Source organism: Pleurodeles waltl, chromosome 9, assembly GCF_031143425.1.
Source record: "Pleurodeles waltl isolate 20211129_DDA chromosome 9, aPleWal1.hap1.20221129, whole genome shotgun sequence".
NCBI lineage: Eukaryota > Metazoa > Chordata > Amphibia > Caudata > Salamandridae > Pleurodeles > Pleurodeles waltl.
In genome coordinates this window covers 936993035-937020937 of record NC_090448.1, presented here as the reverse complement: position 1 = coordinate 937020937, position 27903 = coordinate 936993035, and the positions used below count along the sequence as shown (strand labels likewise).

General features: G+C 44.8%; 1 protein-coding gene across 2 annotated transcripts in view; it reads right to left on the bottom strand.

The window, feature by feature from the left end:
• The window catches only part of LOC138260125 (cholesterol 24-hydroxylase-like), a 279929-nt gene that overhangs the window by 90974 nt on the left and 161052 nt on the right, over positions 1 to 27903 (bottom strand). For both annotated transcript variants that reach the window (XM_069208300.1, XM_069208301.1), the window contains exons 7-9: positions 21218 to 21328; positions 15962 to 16118; positions 4751 to 4813 (exon numbers count right to left, since the gene is read on the bottom strand). In XM_069208300.1, the coding sequence (XP_069064401.1) occupies positions 4751 to 4813; positions 15962 to 16118; positions 21218 to 21328 (331 nt within the window). The remainder of the gene's footprint in view (positions 1 to 4750; positions 4814 to 15961; positions 16119 to 21217; positions 21329 to 27903) is intronic.

Sequence of the window (27903 nt, the reverse complement as noted above, 5' to 3'; positions counted from 1 at the left end):
TTTACTTTGAATTCTGTTTGATGTGTCATAAAACTTCAAATAAATATTCTTAAAAAACTAACATGCAAACAAGTCAACTTTCAGTTTGATAGAAATAAACTCTGGCGGTCCAATGCACAACCCCCTGCTTCAAAAAGTCACTTTGCCATATTTCATCCTTCATTTGGAGTACATTTCTAAGTTTATATGAATTCAGGCACCCCAGGAAACAGTCCCAGAAATCTACAAAAGTCACTGAGTTTCTGAATACTCTGACAAGCAAATATTTACTCCTTCTGATTCTCCACTTTGCACTTAAGAATAAAAAACATCCCCCATATCCTCTGAAAAATCTCTCTCACAGAATATTTTCACCAAGGTTTTATGCCTGCTTTTAAAGAATAGTTTTAGGTATGTAAACGTGGTGGAAAGCTTTCTGGGTTTGTTGGCATTATGACAATTTAAAAAGTTGGTCCACTGGGAACAACTGTGCCACTGCCATAACCGTAACCTTAAAAGTGAAAAATCTGCAATACTTCTGGATTTTCTCTCATTGCAATTGCAGTTTAAGGCTCTAAAACCCTACTGACTGATGCAGAATTTAGATTAGCAAATAGTTTTTTTAGTGCACCAATGTTGCACAAAAACATTTGTGAATTTTCATGCGATTAGTAGATACAGGCAAGTGTTGTGGGTATAATTCACTATAGTCTGAATACTGAGCAGCAAAAGGGATAACATCTCACCACACAGGAAGACAAAACAATAAATAAGTCATTTAATTATTGCTTCATCTCTATATCGAGTATTTGATCTTGTTATTCCTTTCTGTTAGGCCTGTTAGCCTAGGGTGGCCTTCCCCCAAACGTTTTACCTGCTGAAATACCTTGTTTTTGGCATAAGGACCATGCACTTTACCACTGCTAACCAGTGCTGAAGTGCTTGTGCTCACGCCCCTAAACGTGGTTTAATTGGCATTTTCCTGATTGGCATATTTAATATACCTATATGTCCCTTGTAGAGTAGTATACCATATACCAAGGGCCTGTAAAATAAATGCTACCAGTGTGCCTGCAGCACTTATTGTACCGGCCAAGATTTGCCGTTTAAGCCTGAATGCAGTGTCACAGTGCCATGATGACTTGGCATTTAGACCCCTCTTGCCAAGGAATAAATCTCAATTTCATTACATATAAGTCACCCCTAAGGTAGGCCAACGTTAGCCCTTAGGGCAGGGTGGTGTGTAACTAAAAGGCTGGACAAGTACTTTTACTTTTTACATATCCTGGTAGTAGAAATCTTCTACATTTGTTTTCCACTATTGTGAGGCCTGCCCCACCATAGGATAACATTGAAGAATCCCGTATTACAATTAATAGGTTGTCTTTCCTAATTGGGAGCAGGTGGATATGTCATGCTTGATACCAAAGCAATTATAATGATAAACCCTTTTTAATAGTAAAGTTGGGAGTTTTTATAACAATTCTGAAAATGCCACTTTCAGAAAGGTGACATTTTCCTGCCCTCAGCTCTTTATGACTGCAGCGTGACGTGAGTCACATGACTTGGTGTAGCTGACAGTTAGACTTTGTGAATTCTTTCCAGACAGTCGAACGATAGAGGGATTAGGTGTGCCTCAATGGGCCATCTCCTGGCAGGATGGGGGGGCTGAGCTGAGCACAGCCCCACTTTCACCTTAATAGCCTGTGCTCTGCTTTCAAACAAAGGGACTAACAACCCTGTATTATCACCACAGCCAGCCTGGAGCCAGGGCAGGGGAGTAAGAACATTCCATGCTCTTCAAAGAACATTTCCTGAAACTTCTACCATCTTCTAGAAGTAGGACATCAGTGTATAACAAGATGACCTTCAGACCCACTCTTCAGTTCACTATTGAACCTGGGAAAGGACTCTGAGATGACTGCCTGCTTCTCTGACATTCAGTGCACTCTGCCAGGACTGCTTCTGTACCTGGAAGGACTACTTTGCTGCCTGAAGCCTGCCTTAACCCCGGAGAGGCAAGTCCTGCTTTGAGCCCTGAAACTTCATCAGCACCTAGGACTATCAGAAGTGATTCCAAGGGCTAGTTTGCTGGCCTTCTGTTCAGAGTCATGGGGACATAAAAGGCTCCCTCAATCTTGAACCCGCACCTGGACCCAGCTTGATTGAGTCCTGAACCCACAAGAGGTGTCTCACCAGTTCAGGGCTCTTAGTTGTGGTTTAACGGCACCCAGATGGCTAATTTCCAAAACTGAGGACTTAAGACAAAATTTGGCACAAAAGTGGTCTGAGAGGAAGAGTATGAATTGCATGGCATCAGCATAGGAGACGGTGTTGTGCACATCAATGGTGTTGACCATAGGGATATTGAAGACCTATTTTTAATTTGGAATGGTTCAGTAAAACAGCTATTAGGATTTACCACACTTTTGAATAATAATAGACTTAACATCACATTCACCATTACATACAGTCCATCTTTGATATAGTGCTTGGATCTAAAATTAGAAGAGAGGACACCTTCCAGACATCACTACAGAACGAAGAGAGCAGGCAACACACTCTTACACACCTCTAGCAGCTACTCAACACAAGTCAAGTGGAATATTCCATATGACAAATTAGTTTGACTGAAAAGAAATGACAGTAAAAAACAACAGAGAAGAGATATTAGAGCATTTCAGAGCCAGATGCTATCCACCGAGAAGACTCTGAACTGTAGAAGAGAAGATAAATTCAGTCACAAGGGAAGAATTACAGTATAACCCTCACACATCGACAAAAAAACACATAAAACCAAAGTCATAAACAGCTGTAGCAATCAAGCACACAGGGTGAAGAATATATTGTTTAAAAACAGGGATGTACTGAACAGTGAAAAAACTATTTATAAATTCATAGGAGATTCCGTCGATAAGACCTTTAGAAAATGTAAAAATCTAAGAGGTATAAAGTTAATGAATCATCTGTCAACACCCCACATACTATAGGTTAGGTAATGAGTCATTGGGATTCTTTATATGCAAGAATTGTAAAGCATGTAAACATAGTTCTAATAGTTTGGAATATGACACTGCATCCAGCAAAAAACATGAAATACATATGTTGCAGGTCAAATTTAATGGTATATTGTGTAGAATGGCCTAGTCACAATAGATATATAGGAAGCACCATTTTCCAGGTTAAGAAGCGCATCGTAGAGTTCATTTGTGCCATCACCAAATCGTGATCAGAAATATCCAGTAGCAAGACACTATAAAACATCATGATGAGGATTTGACAACAAAAACATTTTTTTGCTCTAGACAGGAAATTAAGACACTCAATAGAAGCAGATCACATAAATTAATTGTGCAATCTTGAATCCTGTTTCATAATAAATCTGGAGATATGAGAACATTATGGTTAAAAAACTGTGAAGAGTTGGTATTTCACTTACCAACATGAAAAGTAAAAACTAACTGTTGTGATTTTAGTAGTATCTGCTGCATTTGCATTACTCTTAAATAGAAATATTTTAATTAGTGACATATGAGGATTGACTTTGCCATATTTACCCCACTTTTTTAGGAAATGGGACTAATGAATATGATTATGTAATGGTCTGGATCATAATGGTCTGAAACTATTTTGTCTACCCCCTCAAGATATGAGCTCACATTAGATCGTGAATCACACAACACATATTACCACAATTAACAATAATAAACTGAGATGGCAAAGAAGATAAGACCACTTGGTCAATGGAGTTAGATACAATGGATTAGAAGGAAATTACACCTTAATAATTTACTATAAAATATGCATCAAGTCTAAGTAAAGCACGAATGAATTATTCAAGTGTAATCCTATTTGGACTTGGACTGAAAAGTGCTTCTGAACTACTGACAAATAAGAGTATGTAGACTTACAAAAATACAATACAAATTTAGATAAGAGTCCCAAATATGTAATTATGACCAAACCAAATAATGATATAATTAGAAAAGGCCTTGATGAAATCTGTCTTTACTGTATATTGCACATATGCTGATAGACATGACACCTATCCATGAAAACAAATCGGTGTTGCTAAGCTTAAACACGTTGGGTCCATTTTATTCTCATTTCTAAAAAAATACCTTTCTCACCAGATTCCAGTTAGTGGGTGTTTTACTGCGGAAGAACTGTGTTGAGTTGAATATATATAGCCACATACCTTTTTTGCTACTGTTTTATTTTCAGTTTTGTGGAGGAGGGGTATAATTAGAAAACAGTTGAATATGCATATTTTGTAATCTGGATAAGGCTTGGTAACCTGAAATTACTTTTGTAAAAACTGATTTATCAATGTTCCGTATGCTGAGCTTCTTCCAACCCCTATTCCAACTTTCTGTACGGTTAATCATGACTTTAGCTGTACAAATAATTGTGCTAATCAAGTCCTAATATTGTTAAATGGTAAAGCGCCAACGTAATTATTGTTGAAACAATTAATGTAGAGTACAATATCGGTGCTGCTAGGCAGTAGGGTATTAGGCTTCCCTAGAGCTGTTCATATTACACAATAAACTGCATCTCAAACAATCTTAGCTGGATGACTTAGGAGGAAAACTTCTCACTACATGACTGTGTGTAGTACATGAAGGTTGCAGGTCCTAATTCAGGCAGACTGCCTTTACCCTGAATTCATCCCGGGTTGATAAATGAAGTACTATTGGGTAATTGAAACTGCCATTATTAGACAAAAAGCTACACAACAGTAAAATATGTGTAGTTTAAAAGTACCAACCAGCAATAAAGAAAGTGACAAAGTTGTCCAGCATACTTTCGACATCATAGTCTCCTTCCAATTCTGAAAATAGAAAAAGCAGTCTGATTAATATTTGTTTCTTGAGCATTTCACAATTGAATGTAGTCATATACAACCATAAAGGAGACCTATTTAAAGATAAGTCTGCTTTAGCGAGGCTATCTTGGTCCAAAAGGTGTCTGCACCACCGAATCGCTGAAAGGTGGTTGGATACTGATAGGTATCATTCAGCAACAAGGAAATGGGTAGAGGTTCCCACGTGAAAAAGGTATATACATGTGAGGATGGGTTAGTCTGTAGACTGCTGTTGTAGATGAGAAGCTATTACAGCTGAAAGGGACTTCCTCTTGGGAAATCCTCATCACAGGAGAAGCCTTGATGCAGGGCTGAGGCTTCAGGCGTGTTCATGACAGACGAGCACAAGTCTTTTATGAGCCCCTGGAGCCTAGTGGTCTTAGGAATGCCGTCCACCACCATCTCAGATGAAAGGAGGTGGTGTTAATCCTAAGGAGCTAAATGGAGTAAAGGGAATGCAGACAGAGAACAATAAGTGGGAATCATGCTTGGATCACCACAGAAGGGTTGCTACCCTTTCCCTAATAATAATATACCACAATGTCATGAATGTGTGAAGCTGAGAATGTGTATTATAAGCATTTGTGTGATTTAATGAGAATGTAAGTTTCAGAAATGGAATAGCTTTATTCTGAGGGTCCTAAATTAGAATAACCAATCAAAAACAAATACATTCAATTTCAGAGCCCCACCATCGTACACAGGGGACGCACAAAAGCATTAGAGCATTTGTCTTTGCTAGCCTGACCTACCTCTAAACAACACCAGCTCTGTAAATCAAGTGGGCATTTACAACAAGTGCTGCATGGACACACAATGAACACATGTAGGTCAACTACTTTTACAAGCCTAGAACTTGGCAGTATAATTAGGGGATAACAAAGACTTTTAGGAAGACTAGTTGCAGTATGGCCTAATTGCTCTCCAAGACCTTTAATTCCCAGTGTAGAAAATCATCGCCTTGCCTACACAGGCAGCCGTTATTGTGTGAAGGGGACATTTCAATAGTAAAATAGGAATACTTCCCAAGCTGGCAGACAGGTGTGCCAGAATGATTATAATAGGGAGAAAACAATAAAAAGTCAGCTCTTTTCCAATGAAGTATACAAAAAAGTGATGGATGGATTTTTTAATTAATCTCACCCACTGGTAACAACTCAAGCCATATTCCAATACATTATTTTACACACAATGCCACTTCAGTTTTCAGTTTAAACGATTTGTATGCAAATCAGCCTTGACCTGGGAACAGTCCAGACTGAACAGCTAAGACAGGTCCTCCCTGAACCAGAACACAAGCAACCCATGCCCGGTTTTGCCCTAGCTAGTGCTCATCAGCAAGGTGTAGTTTGGTTCCAGTACCACACAGTATGCATGGGTCCCACGTCTTGCCGTACCCATCCCACTCAGTGACAAACTGAAGTATACGAAAAAGTGATGGATGGAATGTTTGAATTAATCTCAGCTACTGGTAATTGCTTGTGGCCGCTTCCCAAGCCCAAGTTTTTTGCAAACCATACCACCTCAGTTTGAACACAGCTATATACAAATCAGTCTTTTTTTTTTGTAAATTTTTTATTAGAGAAAAATATAAGACGATACACAATATGCATTGACATTTTTCAGTAATCCGTGGTTCAGATGGTAATTTTACAAATGATATCTGAATGTACATTGTCTAATAGGTACATTGATTCGTCGACAGACTATGGCTTGAAAATTAGAGAGGATGCGGGGAAGGGGGGTAGAGGTTATTGGGGGGTCAAATTGTAATAGAGGGGAGCAGGAGAGAGAGAAGAGTGATAGAGAGGAGAACGGGGAAGTAGGAGGGTTAGGTAGGATATTAGGGGGGAAAGGTAAATATTTTGGCTCTGTGTTTCTGGGTTATTAGATGGATATTCCGGTTGTTCCTCGTCATTTGCCGACGATCTTATAGGATTGTGCCATGTGATACATTTATCAACGTGTATTGTAGGGTGGGCCAAGAAGATACATTTATGGGGGGGGAGAGGGCCATTCCAGGGGAGGGTAGACAAGGAAGAGTATCTGTGTAGATTTAGGATTAGATGTATAAAGAATCCGGTCTTGCCTACTAATGTTGGACAGTTAGCCTCTGATCGAGCAAAACCAAGAAGGATAGTTTCTAGTACGTATTTAAGCGGGTCGATATGGCATGGTGTAAAGGATGTTCTCTGGGATGAATAGTCTCCGGAGTGGAGGAAAGGGGTAGGAGAGCGGGGAGGGAAGCGAGGGAAGGAGAGAAAGGAAGATGGTGGGGTGTCAACTGCCATCCACTGACCATCAGCCAGCTGCCTCATGGTCTTGTCAGGAAGGGGCTCCAAATTTCTGTAAATAGGGCCACTTGATCCTGTAGGTTATAAATGACTCGCTCATGGGTAGCTGTTTGGAACATGGCTGTCATCCATTCCGTTGGTGTTGGGGCAACAGCAGACCTCCAATGTCGAAGAATACAGATTTTCGCTGTGGCAATTGCCGTGTGAAGTAGTCGTTTATGGGGGCGTGATAGGGAGGGGTATGGGCGCATGTCGTGTAAGATAATGAGTGTTATCGGTGACGGGTTTGGTATTGATATGAAATCCCTAAGTGTCTGGAACACAGCTTCCCATAGGGGCTGTATCGTCGGACAGTGGCACAGAATATGAAGTAGATCACAATGGAGCTCTGCACATCGCCAACACCTCGCATGTGGTATCAGACCTGCCCTGAAGAGTTTTGTGGGGGTCCAGTACCATTCCTGGAGGATTTTGAAGAGACAGAATTTCAGGCGGGCCTCGCGGACCCCTCTGTCTAGGGCTTCGATTATGCCTTGCCAATCTTCTTCTGTGTAGGCTATCGCTAGTCGATCTTGCCATCTGAGACGCAGTCGTTCTAGGAGGGGTTGCGAGTAAAGATGGTTCGTAATCTCAGCGTATAGACCGGCCATAACTCCTCTGTGCCGGCCCCATTTCTGCAGGTAATTGACAACGGGTGAGGTTTTGATCGTCCACGGGGGGGGTCCTAGGGCCTTGCGCATACAGTGCATGAGTTGCATGTACCTCCATTCCTGATTTTTGTGGATTCCGAACTCTTCCCGTAGGGATTCAAAGAACCGGAAATCATTGCCATCTATTATTTGAGTTATGTTGTGGATACCAGCGTCGTTCCACTGGGGCCATCTTAGGGTACTTCCCCCTATTTTTATACATTTGTTTCCCGCTAAAGGGGCTTGAGCATGTAGAGAAGGGTGCACTCCCAGTAGCCGGTGGGCTCTGCGCCATGCTGTATTTGTGGCCGCGAGGATAGGATTGGACGAGTGAGAGTAGTCGGTATATATCCCGCCTAGTTCGGAGTGTTGTCCCTGTATGTGTTTCTCCGTGATTGTCCATTGTGGGGGGTCTGGAGTGCCTGGTAGTGTGTAGGCTAGTTGTGATAGTTGTAGGGCTAGAGCGTATTGTTCTACTGAGGGTAGACCTAGTCCTCCATGGGGTCTACGCACTAATATTGTCCCCGGTTTTAGTCTTGGCCGTATAGAACCCCAGACAAAGGACCTTATCAAAGTATCAATCCTTCGGAGAAGAGAGAGCGGAATCTGTAGGGGGAGCATGCCTAAAACATATGTGAAGCGGGGGAGGGTGACCATCCTAACCGCCTGTGTTCTGCCCCACATAGATAGGCCGAGTAAGGTCCACTTGGCAAAGTCCTGTTTCATCCGGGATATAAGAGGGTCTAGGTTATCCCTGACCATGTGTTCTAAGCCTCGGTTAATATATGTCCCCAGATATTTGAGGTGGGTTGGGGTCCATTTAAATGGGCGGCCATGGATTGCAGCTCTCGTTGTTACGCGAGATAGGGGCAACGATTCACTCTTGTCCCAGTTTACTTGATACCCGGACAAGGGTGCAAAGCTTTCTATGATAGAGAGTAGGGATGGGATGGATCTTTCTAAGTCAGACAAGGTTAACAGAATATCGTCTGCATATAGATAGATTTTGGAGGAACCCCCTGGTAAGGAGATACTTGTTATCTGTTGAGAATTCCTTATAGTTGCCGCCAGCGGTTCCATTGCTAGTAGGAATAAGAGCGGAGACAAGGGGCAGCCCTGTCGAGTGCCCCTTCCGATGGGGAATGGGTCAGACAGAAAGCCCCCGCAGTTAACTTGTGCCACAGGGTGATCGTATAATAATCGGACTTTAGAAATAAATTGATCTCCGAGACCAAAATGTTTCATGGTGGTGAATAGATAGGGCCATTCGATGCGGTCGAATGCCTTCTCCGCGTCGAGGGATAGTGCCAAGGCTTCTTCTGGTAGGTTTAACGATTCAAGCAGGGTGTGGCATAGTGTGCGCATATGGTTTCTGGAAGTGGGGCCCGGTACAAATCCCACCTGGGTATTATGGATTAGGGACGGTATGACTTTGCGTAGACGTGCTGCAAGGACACTAGCTAGTAATTTAACGTCTCAGTTTAAAAGGGAGATGGGGCGATAGCTACTGCAAAGTAGGGGGTCCCTTCCAGGTTTAGGCAGGACGACAATCGTGGCCCTGTTGGACAGGGCACCCAGAGAGCCCTCCTGGCACGCCTCCATGAGTGCCTCGTGTACTGCCGTGGTTGTCTCCTCTCCTGACCATCTGTAAAATTCCGCTGGTAATCCATCTTCGCCCGGGGATTTATGGTATGGGAATTTTGTGATAACCTGTATAATTTCTTCCTTGCTTATATCGCCCTCAAGGAGAGCTCGGCCGGCTTCTGATAGGCAGGGCAATTTTGCCACAGTGAGAAATGCCTCTGTCTGTGCCTGGTTGGTCGGGGTTTCGGGGGTGTAAAGGAGTTGATAATATGTAGCAAATTCATTCACAATGTCTTGCGGGCGGGTCAGTACTGCTTCGGAGGGAGACGTTATAGCTGGGATAGCTGAGGCAGCATCTCTCTGTCGGAGCTGTGCCGCTAAGAGGCGTCCGGCCTTTTCTCCTTGTTCATAGTGGCGGTGACGTAATCTTTGTAGTGCATATTCTGCCTGCGTTGTGTAAAGATCGTTGTGTGCCATTCGGGCTTGTTCGAGGGAGCGGCGTAGCGCTGGGGACGGCTGAGTAGTGTATTGTTTGGTGAGGCGTTGGATCGTGTCTTCTAGGGTGAGGTAGCGGACCTCCCTATCTCTATTGGCCAGTGCTGCGTCCCTCATCATGTTCCCTCTCAGAGTGGCCTTAGCCGCTGCCCATAAGACCCGCTTGGATGTCACAGAGCCTATGTTTTCGGTCATGTATGTGGATATGTGGGCCTTGAGTTGCTCTTTCCCCTGGGGGGAACGGTATCTGTGTATGGCAAAGCGCCATGGTTTACGACCAGGAGAGGTCAAGCCCACCTGAATAGAGAGTAAAATCGGGGAATGGTCTGAGAGTCCGCTATCTAAGATGCTAGTGTCTAGTATTTGGGGGATTATGGTGTGTGATACAAGAAAATAGTCCAGGCGTGATTGGGTGCCATGGACGGACGAAATTAATGTGAATTCCTTGTCCTTTGGGTGTGTTAGTCTCCAGCAGTCGACTAGACCTACATCTGCTGTGATGTCCGTCAGTAAGGCCCTATCGGGATTATTGCCCACATCGATGGGGCCTGTCCTGTCCAGTATGGCATCTCTAGCAAGATTCCAATCCCCTCAGATGATATAGCGTGTGGTCCCTATTTCGGTCAGTACGCGATTGAGTTGTAGGAAGAAGGAACGCTTTGGTCCGGTTGGTGCATAGACAGAGCCCACACATAGGAAGGTATTTCCTATTTTCAGTTTGACAAATGTATATCTCCCTTCTGTGTCATTCCATGTTTTAATGATCGTGGTCGGCAGGGATTTACGTATTAGTATCGCTACGCCACATTTACGAGGTGTGCCTCCCTTGATTCCCTGATCTTCTGGACAGCAGCTGAAGAGGACCTTTCCTACCCAGTCACGTCTAAGTTTGTCGGACTCTATATTGTCAAGATGCGTTTCTTGGATCAGGGCTATGTCTGCTTTTTTAGATTGGAAATATGACAAGATCTTTTTCCGTTTGATGTAATTCGTCATGCCATGAACATTCCAGGAGAGGATTCGTAGAGGGTGTACTATGTGGGGGGTTGTCTCTGGCATACTGAGTTGGAGGAAGGAATTTCAGCAATACTGGGGGTGGTAGTCGTGTGGTACTGTGTTCGCTGTAATATGAATATTTGGGAGTTCGAGGGGTGAGACAGAGGCAGCTGATGAGGGTCGGGTACCCCAACAAGAAAAGGGGGGGGGAGAAACAAGAACGTGTAGGGGTTGGTGAGGGAGGGGAAAGGGATAATATGGGAGGAAAGGAGGCTAGAGTTAGAGTTTGTCTGTAAAGGGGAATGGATGTGATGATTAGGAGGGGAAGAGGTTAGAGGGATATAGGGAGGACCAGGAGTACTATGCTCCCTTAGGGACGGTCTGTAAACGGCGAGTCCGAATCCTATCCGACCTCCTAATGCCGTCGATGCAGCCTCTCTGCCGAGGAGGCGGCGTTGGGGCAGGGGGAGGCCAGTATTGATCCAAGGTGATCGAATGCACAGGTTCTGAGCTGAGCTCCGGAGGAGGGGAACGGATATGGGGGGAAGCCATGGGCATATTATGGAAGGGGGGGGGCGGGAGAGGATAGTAGCTATGTTGATGAGGGAGTGTATGATGTGTAGATAATGGGGGGGGGATTTGGTGACATAATTTTTATATGGTGAGGGTGGGTACAGTGGGAAAGGTGGTAGAGGGGGAGTTCGCACTGGCCTGGATTAAGAGATGGAGAAGGATCCAGTTGATACCTCGCAGTGTCCAGTGTCTAAGTTAATGGGGTAAATGTTTATCCTATTTTCGAGTGAAAGGGGGCTAGCGATCACTGTACTTGATGTATGTCATCGCGATGGGTTCTATGTTGTGAGGAGGGGGATGGGTGTGGATCAGGGTGTGTATTTGTAATCATGATTATAATGATAGATATAAATGTGGTGATGGTTGTAATGTAGATGTTACCGTAGGTGTTGGTATTTGTGTAAGGGGGGGGAGAAGTGATTTGTGGGATCAAGGGGTGGGTGTCTAAAGGGCCGGAGGAGAGGAGAGGGCGGGGGGGGGAGGGTGTTAAGTAACATAATGCTGGTTCAGGTCAGGATATTGGAGTACATTTGCACATAATAACAGTTGAAATATTGCTATACTTATATAGCATAATATCACTATGTCAAACAACATAATGTCAAACAGCATAATGTCACTGCAATCTGTTAATTTGTATAACATAACATAGTATAATATAGCATAACGTAACGCAATATAACTTATTTCCACACAGGTAATCTTATTACATTCTATTAGTTTATATGTCGTGGGACCAGCCCTGGGGTGGGTGTTGTTATTGAAGGGTGGAACATGGGTTGTGTATACAAGTGGTTGGTCTACTGCTCATCATCTACGTGGTCAGGTGTCATCGTGAGTATATGGGGGGGTTGCATCACCCTCATGGGGAGGATTCTGGGGAATACGTATGAATGTCGACCTGTTTGTCATGTCTCTATGGAGATATAGTGTTCCCGTAAGAAGTAGTGGTGCATCTCCGTAATATGTAATGTTGTGTTGTATTATATCTTATCGTCCCCTGTGGCAGGTGATCATGTTGTGCCAGTACTCTGAGAGTGATCGTCGGGATGTGTATTATTGCGTGTAGATTATATTACATTCGTCTAGTTTCCCGGAACGGCCGTTTAAGGGAGAAGTAGAGGGTGGTAGATTTAGCTGAGAGGGGACAGCATTACGACTTGTCTGCAGGATCGGGCCTGTTCATGTAGTCTTGTTGTTATTGTGTGGTGTTGTGTTGTCGAATATTCTATATTGTAGTAGTGCTGTGAGGGGGTGAATGACAGCTTCTCTTTAGGTGTTGGAACTTGTTCCTACTGAGCAAGGTCCCGATGTATGTGTTTGCATCACCTGTGGGGTCTGCAAGATCCGGCTTGTGCGTTTCGTGTTATACAGTGGATGTCTATGCAACAGTGTTATAGAATAAAGCCCTGTGTTATCTTGTGGAACATGTAAACATAATGGTCATCTAATGTTGTTAAAAAGGTTATTGACGATTGTTAAGTAATAATGGTTACAAACAAAACCCGGGCTTGTACTCATCCTTCCGTGAGTTCTCGTCGTTCCAGTTTCAATGTCTTGTAATCATCTCACATGCACCCAACGAGGGATCGGTGTCTCAGGGAGGCACAGTCATTGGTTTTAGAGGTGATCTGGATTTGTCTCTTTCTGACAGTTGGGTGTAGGTTGCCACAGCGTGGAGAACCTGACCCCTGTTGTTGTGTAGTCTGGCTAACCTCTCTGCGTCCCTGCCCCTTTGATTGAGGTCGGTGTCATGATGGAGCGGGCCTTCTTTCTCTGGGCCCGGGGGTAAGAGTCCTCCCCCTTCGTTTTCTCTCCCGGTATCTTGTGAACAGTCTGAATTGGTAGAGTCCATAGGCTGATGTTGAAAAGAGTCAAGGAAAAGGCTCAGTTCGTCTGGATTATAGAAGTCTTTGGATATACTGTTATTGGTGACCCACATTCTGGCGGGGTCGAAGAGGCCGAATTTCATCCCCATTTGGCGAAGTCGAGGTCTTAGAGCTAGGAAGGCTTTTCTTTGTTCGTTGGTGTCCTTGGAGTAATCAGACGTTATTCGGATGTCATGTTGGCCTATCCGGAAAGGGCCCTGTTTACGCGCCGTTTGTAATATCTGTCGGGCATGGTTGTGGCGTAATAGACAAGCGATTATCGGTCTGGGCCTTAAAGATGTATCAGAACGTTTCGGGCCTACTCTGTGTGCTCTTTGGAATTCCAGCGGTGGGTCGAAGTCCAGGGAGGTTAGTTTGGGGAGAACGGAGCCCAGGAAGGCCTGCAAGTCTGTACCTTCTTCATGCTCAGGGATTCCCAGTAGGCGAATGTTATCTCTTCGGCTCCTATCCTCTAAATCTGTGAGTTTACTCCTAAGGTAAAGGCGGTCTTGGTCTCTGTCTCGATAAGTGGTCATCTGCGTTTCTAATGAGCCCATGCGGTGTTCCAAGCCTGTCACCCTGGTTTGAAAACCTGCAATGTCTGATCTCATAGATTTGGTTTCCAGGGTCAGGAAGACAGAGAAGCGTCCATTCCCTCTATTCGGCGGCTGACAGCAGTGATCTCCTGTAGTATTTTTTCCATGGTTATGGATTGTTCCTTGTCAGACATTGCGGTGGATTGTGTTGGGGAGGGTGGTGAGTGAGGTCCTGTTATCGTAGATATTGGACGCCTGTGATGGAGAGCTTCGGAGAATAATAATTGTCGTGCCGACTTACCAGTGGGTTTCTGGTTTGTTTTGTTGCCGGGCATCGCCTCGTCCGTCTGCGTGTGTTGTCCAGCTGGTTCCAGAGTTTTCCTCGGAGTCTGGCGAAAGCAGTGTTACGCAGTCAGCCGGCTCTTTTCTTGTTCTGACTTTTGATATTCTCTCTTTTTTTTTTTTTTTTCCTTTTCTTTTTCCCTTCCTCTTCTTTTTTTGTTTTGTTTTGGGGGGATTTTAGGGTTGAGGCGGTAATTTATTTGATCCTTTTTCTGTTCCCGGATGTGTTGGGGGGGAATTTTTTGTTGTGTTTCTTCTTTCTTTCTGTCTTCTCCTCCTGTTTTGTTTTTCTTTCCCTCTTTCCCCCCTTTCGCCTCCCCTCTCCTTCTTTGTTTAGCTTGGTTCTTAGCTCTCTTCTTCCCCTTTTCTGTTTGCTCTTTCTTCCTCCCTCCTTTTATTTTTCCCTTACTCCCCTTCTTCTCTTGTTTCCGTGTCTTTATTCCTTTCTATTGTTTACTGTCCTAGTTTGCCCCTCCTCGCCTCCTCACCTCGTTCCCCTCGCCACTCCGTGGCATTGTCTTCTTTCCTCTCCCGGGCCAAATAGAGGATAAATGCTCACCGCCTCCCTTTGGAAATAGGATGCGAAGGACTGTGCCTGCGACTCCAGTTGCCGTAATGGTAGGGCGGCCGGCTCCTCTCTCGGCTCGAGAGAGCGGCTCCTCCCCCACAGTTGGGCCTACCTCGATATTGTGCATCCTAGATCCCCTGGTGCTCCGGAGCGTGTCCCCACTCAAGATCGGAGGTCCTGGGCTTTGGGAGGCTCCTCAGGGTCTTCCGGACTGGGTTCCTCCGTCCTTAAGAGAGCCGGTTTTCTGGTCGAGGAGACGCGGCTCCGCCCTCTCTGTAGGCCATTTTTCCCCCTTTCCCTCCGAGGCACGCTGTCGGCCGATAGGGTCTCGGCGGCCAGTTGTTGAGGTTCGGACGGAAGCTCGAGGTTGTGGGAGGGTTTCGGCGTGCGTTATGGCGATTTTTCGGCCTCCATAGGGCCCCCGCCGCCACCTCGGGGCCACTGCAGCGCAGAGCTCGGGACTTAGGCGGCCATCTTCTTTCGTGGCCCAGCCACGCCCCCATACAAATCAGTCTTGACTATACTCCAGTAGGAACAGGACAGCCCGAACTGCCAAGCCAGATCCTCCCTGAACCAGAACAAAAACAAACCAGGACCAGTATTGCCCTACTATCACTTTTGTATTCTTTATTGTAGCCTTAAGTGGGACAGGTATCCTCACGTATGTCCCGTTCACGTTGTGTCACTGGAATCAAGATACAACTGGCTAATGAGCCCTAAGTAGGACAAAACTGGTCCAGAGTTGTTTGTATTTCAGTTCAGAGTGGACGTGGCCTGGCTGTTTGGACTGGAATGCTCCTACTGGAGTAAGGTAAAAACTGATTTGCATATATCTGTTTCCAAACTGAGGTGGCATGGTGTGCAAAATAACGATGGACTGGGATACGGATGAAGTAATTACCAGTGGCTGAGATTAATTCAAGTATCTTATCAATCACTTTTGTATACTTTAGCATCTTTTCCAGTGACCTGATGTACCTTTTATATTCCCATCTATGACATAAAAACTAATATGATTGAGCTGCTAATTAAAGATAATCAAGCATTTATTTAGGCTATCTAGGAAGATATTTGAATAAAAACTCTACTTTTCATTATATATGCTAGTATCAGTATTTAGCATGGCCTCACTAAAGGGGATGATATGAAATCAAATAATGTTTGAGTTACCAGCTCCTTTTAGAATCTGTGTAAGAATATCCGTCGGTATGTCCTCTCCGTTCTCTATGGCCTTCTGCCTTTGCTCGAGGCATTCTTTTCCTGTGCGACGAAGCAACATAAGGCTCTCCCGCACCTCTTTAACAAAGGCTTGCTTTCCTGGCATATACTAAACGATAAATTAGGAAAAACTGCAGTTATTAAAAAAAATGTTTGAACCAGCACCATTAAGAAGGAAAACAGCTTAGGAAAATACCATAGAAAGAAAACATCAAACATGCGTCACAGCTTTCTAACTGTAAACGTATACATGTTTATGCATGCTGAAAACGGTAAAAGAAACACTAGACTAACAATAGTGAAGTTGAATTGCACAGGATGAAATGTTAGATATCAGATCTGTCTCCCGTGTGCCTTCGTATGCCTAACTCACTCATTTTCAAAATGCTGAATAAACAACCCGAACACGCCATGATATCGGAAGTACCTAGTTGTAACAACAGTTTAATAATTTACGCATTTATCACTCCATGAACCCAGAGGGCCTCATTCTCAAAAACGTGCAAAATGTGTATTTGCTAAACATGAATTTACTCTCACATACGTATGCAAATCTCACAGAACAGTGGGAGTGGGCTTTAGAGATTAGTAATGCCTATGCATTAAAAAGTAAGTAAAAACCAGAAAATGGGCAAGTTTTGGGTAGTCCCACCCTGAATGCGGTTGGAGATCTACTCAGCATGAGTACATCTCAAGGGTGGGAATGAGGCTGTAACACCACCAAAACTGAGGGTGTGCAGGATGTTTTTCTCCACAAAAAGAACAAGCATTTACAATGAAACGGGTCTCGCGTTTGCTCATGTTAGAGCTGATCGCGTTGTAAACTCCTAACCCGACTTTTCACCTATCGGGCAAAAGTGCATTTATGTACATAACCCGAAAAAGTGAAATCAAGTATGTAAAGCGCTCGACTTCTGCCAAGCGAGATCGCGCTCGTAAGTTAGAGAAAAAAATAGTCCACGAGCCCGATGGAAAACAGCGAGCCTCTGCATGTTTTCTGTACTTGATCACTGCGCTCGAGGAGGGCTAGCCACTGGAAAAGGCATAACATATGCGTGCCTTTGACTAATGAAAGCAAGCAGATTTTATAAGGGAAGCCCACGAACCAATAAAAAACACTGACGTGAAGTTGACAGGGCTCCGAGCTCTTTTCTAAATACAAAAGGGTCTTGCTGCGATACGCATGCGCGAGCGCATGCAATGCAGGCTCGACCCTGAAAAGGGAAATTATCTTAAAGTGCAAATGTACATTTGCTAAACATTTACACAAGCATCTATCCGCACCTATTAAATTTTTGCAAGTGGAAATGGGAAGAATACTGCTGGAAAACCGACAGCCACAGCTTTCCAGAAGTAATCCTAAAATATATGGTCAATTTACAAAAAACTCCTAAATGTATTCCAAATGTAGGGATGCAGGTGTTTCGTAAAATTGACCGACCATTTTTGTCTCTATAAGGTGAGGATATAGAAACATTAAAAAAAGGCTTCATCATTTTGCTAAATTACTGAGGTAACTTACAGAATGATAAATGCATAACAGTTAATTGTGGTGTGGAGGGACCAAGGGAGCACGCTGTGGTTGTACTTTCCTTAAATTATTCTATTGAGGAATCAGCGCTCTCAACAAATTGAGGAGATCTGTCAAAAGGCTTACCTATGAATGATGCTTGGATGTCACCCAAGAAGCCTGTGGATCTGATCCATGCCTGCAGCTGGCGCAACATGCTAGTCCTGAATACTCTGACCACATGACATATTTGGCCACACTTGGGCCATTCTGAATGGTCTGCATCAAGGTGGCAAGGAATTTCTCAGGGGCTGCTAAGAAGATCTCTGCGATCATGTTCCATGCTACTTGGGAGTGTCTACACTGCAAACAGATGGCACTGAATGACCAATGGAGACGTTGGCTTAAGAGAATTCTCATTTCATGAATGCCTCAATTCTCTTCAACACTCTACTTGGGGTGAGGGTCATAAGGTATGAGTTTGGATTGATCCTGCTAGTGGAAGCCTGAACCACCAGACCTTCTGCAGGATGGTCTTATGTCAATAAGGAACAGACACCTGGAGCAAGACTGTGGTGTCATGCTAGCTGTCTGTGTACAGGTGGGCATGAACAAAGTTTAGAACATGCACCAAAGAAGGTGTCAGTCAGGGCATCGTTAAATTGCAGTCAGGGCTTAGACAAGATCTGCTCGGACAGCAAAACATTAGGATTGACATTGGTTTTCACCTCAACAGACATCAATTTCAAGTACAGGAATTCAGCTGCCCTTCTGATGACCACAGCACATGAGGTTGTCTCTTCTGTTGAGGGAATAGGGAGAACCCACTCCTGTGTCAGGGGAAGTGTCAAGTCCACTGGCCTCTTGCAGGTTCAAAGAGAAATTGGTGTCATCACAGGACAATAGGGTTGGTTTCACGGCTAGCAATCACATAACAGGAACTGGTATAAATTTTGGTGGAGACATGGAGCAAATTTGGAGTCAGAGCTGAACCTAAGGTGCCTTCAGGAGGTGCAGATGGTGCAGAGTACGGATCTGCTGGTGGTAACCCAAATGGAGGTCTCTGTGGATCTCTGGGGCCAGAAGGCACACCAGAAGAAACCAGTGGGGGGCCAACGATATGCATCATGGAAACGTTGAAAGCCTCACGCTGTTGCAATGCTGCTGATGGAGCGAAAGTTCAGGTTGCATCGGGATCAGCTGTGGTATTGACTCCATCATAGGTTACCAGGAGCAGTATCAGGGGCACCTTCAAATCCTTGCAGATTCTAGGAGAGAGAGTGGCGCAGCAGGGACAAATCACACTTGGCCTTCTTATATTTCTTTTTGGACTTCGATCTGCCCGAAGAGCTTGGAACATGATGAAGACTTGCTGGAGGAGTGACCGAGAGAGAAAGTGTCCACACCCTCGATTTCAATGAGAAATGGGGCTTTTGCTGTGGTGTTCGGCAATGTACAAGTTGGCTTCACAATACTGAATTGCATTGGGCTGCATAGGAGCACACTCCTTGCATGACTTAGAGCAGATGCCCAAACACCAGAGCAATAACATATGGGGATCTGTCACAGATACCTGCTTGCAACAACCCCTACAAGGCTTAAACACAGTAATTTCAGGAGGGGACCTGTTCACCTGCACACTGCAAAATAATTTTGATACACAACTGACAAGAAGAAATTAGGAAGCTAGCTCCGTTTCCATATATGAAGGTGCGTAAAGAACAGAATTGATGTCAGTGTGCTTGGGTGGCACTTACAGGGAGGATCAGGATCAACGTACAGTAGCATAGCACCACCTCCCTGTGCATAGGGGCTATGCTGAAAAATCTTCGGGATGCAGTCCAAAAGGTGAGGAATCTGTAGACAGACATGTCCGGCAACAATAAATAAATATTAATGATAATCTAAAATACATTATCCCAAACAATGGTTATCTGAAATTAGAGAGGACAAAATAGAAACATCCATCTATCGATCTCTTTGTCAAGCAACAGTCAAGAGAGCCGGTCACTCTACCTGTTTGTATGTTGATTAGAATATTTTCCATAAACTTCAAAAATGAATGTCATGCAACACAGGATGCTGCACTGAACCAAACAAAACCAGTGGCTATTAGTATAGGACTGCTTGTAGAAGCAGAGGGTGTTTGTGGAAAAGATGACAATTGAGACGTGCACTACCTGAGCTTCATAAGCTTCACCTCCATAATAGTTTAGTTGTACATGTAGGCAGCACAAAAATTGAGGGTGGAATGTTTGTAATGTTCTTAGCCATAGGTAATTACTCTGGGCCATATTCATTATATCATCTTTATTCAGCTCATCTGTGCCAGTACAGACTGGGACTACCCATATGCAAATCACTGTTGGCCACACTCCCAAAGCAATGCTCCACCCTGACCTGCTAGGGCAGGTTTCATCTGAAGAAGTGCCAAATGCATACCAGGCAAGAAGGAGCATATATCACCGTTCGCAGCCACTCAATGGCTTACTGGCTAACTCAAGGAGAGCATGCTTCACTCCTTCATTATTATGAACTTTTTGCTGCGACAAACGATTTCCAAAGTAGTGACAAAATCTCCAGTAAAGAAGAATTGGAGAATGCAAATATCCCCTCCACATTTGGCAATCTAGGCAAGAAATGCGTAAACTTTTGAGAACAGTGTCTCAGCTTGGTGAGCTTCATGACATGGGTTAGTGGTACATGCACCCAGCACAACAATGATTGCTTGTGGCATTACAGCCAGGGCTAGACATATGTAAATCTGTTCTGCCCTCGTCCCAAAAGGAACTATTCAGTCTGAGCTGTCATTTCATGTACCCTCTGAGGTAAAGCCACATGCATCTACGCAAGCAGAATCAAGCATCACACCTGCAGACCCACTGTTGCTTGCCTGCTAACTCAGGGCATGTATGCTTTACATATTCATGACACCTTGCTGTTATATTACCGTTCTTGAACATTTGTGGGTGGGGTTAAAACTTCACAGGTCAAGCCCCTACCTGAGCTAATAAATGGGCGCAAGCGCCACAAACAACTATTCTGGGGAACCATAGGGGAAATGGAATCCCTACAAAATGTGAGCTCCACAATGACCGCAATGACTTGCGACTCTCCATCTGGTAGGCCAACTGACAATTTCGACAATTAAACGTGAGCACACTTGTGTGTAAATGAAAGTGCTTGCTTATTAATGTGCAGGAATGTCTCCTTGAAATCGCTTACATGCTTAGCATGCACTATCTTCGCTCTTTAGTAGAGGATTGCAAAGTGAATTGCCTTTATAAAGGTAGCAACGCTTGGGAAAAAGTGTACATGTAATCCCCTAATTGATTCAGGCTCTCTTGACCAAGCACACATTGACACATACAGACCTGTGTGATGGGAACAGAATTGCATTCATCTACGTGAAAACATACATGTAAAACATACATGTATGTGAAACATGTACAAAACCTGGCAAATGTAGCTCACGAACCATCCTCCTGAAGTGCTATCAACAATCTCCAACATGGAGAGTGCCGCCGCGCTTGAACTGGCTCGTTTATTTCTGGCAAAATCTACACATTTGTGATTCAGTGATTGTGAGATAGACCAGCTGTTAGATTTTAATCCTCCACTATGATTCCCTTCATAGATCCAACTGCACACTCCCACTACACAAAATAATAGTAAGAGACAAGAAACAAGCCACAAACCTGTGACAGAGGATTGCGGACTTCAATCATTCCCTTCATGACCACGGTAATGGCTCTTGGGAATGGGGTACTGTCGTCATGCAGTGCATTGAGTTCCAGGCCAAACGCCACCTGTGAAACAGAGAGCGCTGATTACTAGCCACTGATTTTGCTTATTATTTCATGACAAAAAACAGGCAGACTTTCCCGCAAACACCTTACTAATATGTAGCGGTCTATGGTGACTGGAGAACAAAACGCAGCACATTTTACAAGATTCCGACGCCAATGTGGCCCAGTTAATCATGTTGAGTTAATGGCTGTATGGCTCATGCAGTAAATGTCTTTGATAATGAACTGTAAGGGGAGAGGGCTAGGTAGGAGGAGCATACAGTTATCTTTGCATCTATAAACCCTTGTCTTTTTTTCTTTGTTTTTTTCCCCTTTTGGTGGCACTTCTTGTATAACCACTTAATAAATCACCTTACCCTTTTTTATCATGTCCTCCCAAAAATCAGATTTATGAAATGTGGTGATGTCAAACGTGGTAAACGTCATTGACTTATTTGGCACATAAAATACATTTTAATGTATCTGCGAACATTCCACTACAACAGCATTCCTCATGAAATACAAGTCAGCTTCATGTCAACGACAGTAGCATGATGACCACCGTGGCTGGTGAACTTTAATAATCTAGTTCATTTTGATCTACTGATCTTGACCAACATCAAAGTGAGACCATTTGGCACCTGGTTTGTCAAGCTGCCAGTACTCAGTCCCACTGGTGCACTATTTGTTGCCAGTTTCCATGTGTACATATGAGTAGGCGACCACACCACTACTTTTTTTCAGGAAGCACTTAACCCTGATTTCCTGAATTCAGGGGTTATTTTAAAAGCGAGATGAGTCTCCGAATTCGGCTGTGAGGGACAGTTTATAAGGTAGGTTCCTTTGCGTCCAGACAGGTTAGAACAAATACTGGTCCCTTCCCATTTTTTAAAACCATCTTTATTGGAGTGTAACTTCCAACAGTACAGTGAGTAGGTCAGCACTAGCTGAATGGCTGGAAACATCAGTGCAAGCGGCAGCCAACATAACCCCTCATATTGTTTTACACATGTTCGAAATAATCATGAGATACATGCTCCATATACTTCACAGCCTTACAAACCATTCAAGCAAGAAGCCAACTTAAATGTAGACATGTAGCATAGCAACGTATGGTAACAAGATATTTACTACAACCTTGTATCTCGCTGACCCTTCCAAAATACCCTCTCTGGTGTGGCAGGTCTGTATCCACCTACAATGTGTGACATAATCTGTGCCATGACAGCGCTTGCCATCCTCTCCCCACATATTCAGGAGTGGACGGCGAGACCATAGATCGTAAGGGGGTTCCACACATCCTGACCAATGTTAACACTCAATCCAATGTGGTGGAGTTATCCTGTTGTTCCTGTAGGGCATCTAGCAGCCCTTCCCATTCTGCTACAACAGTCTGCCTCCACAGTCCATGCGCCTCCTCCCGCCTCAACGATGTGGCTTCAGCCCTCTCCCACATAAACAGTGCTGCTCGCCAGTGACCAATCACAGGCAGCACGCTGGCCTTCCAGTGCATAGTGATCAGTCTATGAACCATTAGCAGCGCCAAGTCAACAAAACAATGCATGACTCCACCAGCCTTTCTATGTTTAGAAAGCCCTAGCATGCTATGGAGCTCTGTACAGCCCTTTATCCTGGCAAGTGTGTCTGTGACCTCTGACCAGCAGCGGGCAGCTCCATAACATGTGCTTCATGTCTGCCTCGGGCTCCTTAAAGTGCAGGCAGTTTGATGTGGACGCAGGGAAGAGCCTGTGAAGCCATGCTGGGGTGAGATATGCCCTATGCAGGATGTCGTGCTATATATACTGAAAGCGAGTGTTGCGGGAGACCTTTTGTGGATATATTAGAGACCTATCCCATTCTTTCTGGGTCAATTTCTGGCCTATATTACCCTCCCAGGCCCTTCTAATAGAGTCTAAGGGATCCTGCAACAGGTAGGAGTGGGTCCTACTCAGTCAGGTGATCAATTGGCGGCCTCCCCCATGTTGTGCATTGTTTTTATGAGTGGGTGCGGGTCAGGTTCTGTGTCAACTATATTACAAAATCTGCCCATTTCTGCTATCAGCCGCCCATAGGCCAGGAAGTGACCTGCTGGTAAGCCCTTATCGCCTCTCATCTGGCCAAAGGGGATGAGTACTCCAACCTAAAACAAATCACCCAGGGTTCCCACATTGGCTGACTCCCACAGTGTCACACCCTCTCATCCGAGCAGCTCTTTAGATGTTTGGTGAAGCTTAATCAAATCCCAGAAGCATACTGAGGCATGCTCGGCATCAGGCACAGGCTCCTCTTACAGCAATCGTGGGCCACTCAAGCAATGAACCGACTGGTTGCGGGGGAGATATCCCCTGTGGGAGTAACACCTCCCTCACCATCTGCTGTGCAACAGGCTCAGAAGCCAGCCTTAACTCCTCTAGGCAGCAGTGCTTGAAGTTCGGGGCACCAAGCTCACCTCTCTCCACTGGGAGTTGCATGAAGTTGCAGCTTGACTAGAGCTATCCTATGTCTATCTTTGTTTCAAAGTAATCCCTGAGCATTGCATGTAATGTGTGGAAAGTGCTGCAGAACGTTCACAGGGAGATTATTGACATAATACAATTGGCGTAGGAGTATCACCATCTTTGCTAGGGACACTCTTCCCTGTACTAAGAGTGGGAGTGTACACCAGAAGCCGATCTGAGAGTGTGATGTTACCATTCGTAAGGTGTCAGGGACATGGTAGATGATGATGCCCAAATAGCGGAACAAGCGCACTGCCAGCGGAGGCAATGTGTGTACCCAATGATTCACTGTGGGGGCCACTCAGCATGGACCAGGATCAAACAAGTTTTTGACCAGTTTATGCAAAGCCCCGAAGTGGCTAGGAACTCGGCCAGGATATTTCTTATCTCATCGGTGCCTGCCCTATTATCTCTTACATATATCAGAACATCGTCTGCATATAGCAAGACTATATGCTTCGACCCCCACCAGTGGAATGCCCCAGGTCTGACATGCCTGAGCCCTTTTGCCACTGGCTCAATTGCCAGGGAAAACATAAATGAAAAGAGGGGGTAGCTCTGATGCGTGCCTTTACTTATCGGGAAAGGGGGCGAGACACATTGCCCTATTCTCACCCATGCTGTGGGTTCTATATAGAGGAACCTTATGAACCACTGCTATATACCATTGAGGTACATTGCGTTCAATGTCACAAAATGTACTCCCAGTCCACTGTCTAATGCTTTTTCTAGGCCTAATACTATGCATGCCGCATAGGGCCGCTAGCTGGGCGCACTCTACAGCACTTTATGGAACAGGTGAACGTTAAGCGTTGTGGACCGACGTGGTATGAAACCATTTTGATCTGGATGGACTAAATGTGAGCGGTGTTCAAGAAGTCTCATGGCTATAATTTTGCTCAGTATTTTGTAGTCTGTACCCAGCATAGAAAAGGAGTCTGTATGAAGTCAACTCTAATGGGTCCCGTCCCGGCTTTAGAAGTGACAATAAAAATGCAACACAGAGTATTGGAGGCAATCGCCCCACAGTAAGGAGAGTGGCATATAGCTCTAATAGCTTTGGGGGCAGTTGCACTTCACATGGTTTGTAAAACTCTATGGGTAACACATTCCCGGGGTTTTGCATGTGGCAGCAACCCCTAATCGCTCCTCGGATCTTCCTGTTCTGTAATTGAAGTGTTAAGATCCTCATGTCCCACTAGCTCAATTATAGGTATCGTAACCAAGCTTAGGAAGTCTCTGATCAGGCCTCAGTGGTCCCTCGGATGGTGGGGGGAGGGGTCATACAGCAAGGTGTAATAGGTGGTGAACGCTGCATGTATGTCATTTTGGTTAGTGGCATGCACGGTCAGAGACACCTGTATCTCAGTTTTGGGTAGTAGCTGTTGCATTCTTAAGTAACAATGCCAGTAATCAGCCTGGTTTATCCCTCTAATCATGAATCCTGGACTAGTATGCCCTATAGTCAAGGCATCGTGGTGATTCTATAAGGCGGGCCTGTCGTTCCCTTTGATCAGCTAAAGCGGGCCACTCAGCGGGGTCATCTCACACAGAGTTCTCAAGGGTACCTAGCGATGCCTCAACTAGTGTCAATTTGCGCTGAACGGTATCTCACGCACCCACCACAGAATGCATGCATTGCCCCCATATGAACACCTTTATTGCCTCCCACTCTGTCAGCTTAGTAGTAGAAGTTCCCCAGTTGTCCTCTAAGTAATTTAATAGGACAGTGTTGGTTAATTCTCAGAACACTGGATCTTCTAAAGCTGGGGCTGTAATCACCAAGTCGGTACTGGAAGAAGTAGGGTTCCTCACGTGAGGTTGTAGTGAATCCTCGTTTGTTTTATTGGGATAACAGGAGTTAGCTTAGCCTCTGGCTTGCAGACTCGTGCCCCCGTCACCTACTGGCTTTTAACCTACTTAGCTTGCTCTGTCTTAGCCCATTTAGGGGGTTATTACAACTTTGGAGGAGGTGTTAATCCATCCCAAATGTGACGGATATACCACCAGCCGTATTACGAGTTCCAAAGGATATAATGGACTCGTAATACGGCTGGTGGTATATCCGTCACTTTACCGTGACTTTTGGGACAGATTAACACCTCCTCCAAAGTTGTAATAACCCTCTTAATTATTTAATTCATCTAAGATGGATGCCTTGTTTGTAGTTAGGACACTTGTTATGCTTTGCATTATCAGTGCCACCGCGCTAAGACGTCAAGATCAAGCAATAAAGACAAACAAACAGTAGGTGTTCACATTTAGGGATTTTCCCTCTCTATACTTTCCAGGGATTGTTTATAATAATTGCCGTCCCAAGCATGTCTGTTATCTATTGTTTGGGAACACACCTACGTCAGGGGTCCTGGTAGATATGTATAAATACATCGCACTTTAGACAGATAATCAGAGGGATTCCGACCAGAGGGCATCGCCACCATTGCTGATATCGATGCTGCACGTCGTCTTGACGCTGACCCAGTCTTCGTGTCACTGCAGAGTCTGAGATAGAGACCTCATTCCAACGTAATGAGGGTGGGGGGCTCCTCTCATGGACCTAGCACTGGCAGATTAGGTTTAGCCAACCCAGCTCTTCTTTAGGTAGGAGGTTAGGCCCATCATATTAGGGTATTAGGGCATATTACATCTCGTATGTCTTTTACATGCATTGCAAGATGGTGGGGGTCTTTGTAATAATGACTCTCGTCTTCACAATTCTGTTTCTTGCATTATTCATTATCTTAATCATTGCAGCCCATGCAACTTATCGCAAATTGCAGTTGTGCTAAATAAAAACTATTGAAACTTTACTGCATCTTTGTCATTGCCTTTGTTTGCATGAGACATGATATATCTGTGAGAAAGGGGTAATCTCCGTTTAACCACGACACTCCCTGAGATGTCTTATTCTTGAGTCCATGCGTAAAGGCTGCCACAAACCACCTTTTTACTATTGTGTTTTTGGTGAGGTCCTGCTAGTGAGCCGGTAAGGTTGGGACAACAGTTGAGATTTGTTGTAGGATAGGCATAGTCACCTACAAACAAAAGTACTGTCATCCTTTGACCAGCAGTCTTGCCTAGAGCAAGAGTCCAAACTATGACAAGGTGAAGCCCATCCCTCAGTCTTTCGATGTTACAAACCATAATCTAACCATGTACTAGCCATAATCTGGAGGGGTAGGGAAGGAGGGGGGCAGAGGGCGCATCCATGAGGTGCCCAGGTGCAGGGGATAGTCTGCGCACATGGCTATCTCTAAACATACTGCATGGCTTGAGAAAAAGGAAGAACAGAACTCCCATGCCAAGGTTCAGATTAACAACTAACTGCACAAAAAAGTTACTCACATTCCCACTCGCCGGTACCCCCCAGTCTGTAAGCTGCAAAGCGCATCAGATCTCTTGAAGAATGGGGGGGCATCCAACCTGTACTGGCCACTTCACATGTAGACAGTATGTAACAGGTGGGGGATATAACACTTCTTGAATCAATCTCTGCCTAAGTGTAGGAAGCCACCTGAGCCACCCTCATGGAATCCGCCACTCTTGGAGAACCCCAGTAAGGTGGTCTGTGTTCAGTGGTACCCCTGTTGGGAGGAGAGATCAGACATCTTTAAGCAATGTATGACACCACATGTGACTCCCATACCAGAAACCTCCTTGTGTTGTCCACGGAACCCTGTTTATGTTTAGGTTCAGGTAATGTCATTCGCCATCTGTGGTGTAACGGTAAGGAGATTATCTGAGGCAACACTCTTCTCTGATTCACGCAATCCTGTCTCAGGTGATGTCCCTTCAGGGTTGTCCAGTGGTGGAAATCACCTCCCCATCCACATTTAGTGGACATTAAGAGCGCCTGTATGTGCTCTTTGCGGGCTTTGGCCGAGGTTGGGTGGGGGCTCTGACCATCACTGCATGTCCACTCCCACTGTGGTAGTGCTTGGACCCTTGATGCATTTCTGCTGGTCGCCTATGTAGTGTTGGTGTGTTTTGTTCTGAAGTCTCAGAGTAGCGCTGCTCCAACCGGTCCCAGGCGTCCACAGGCTCAGTGAAAAAATAGCTGGAGTGATACACTATAACCTTCAGTTTGGCCAGAAACAG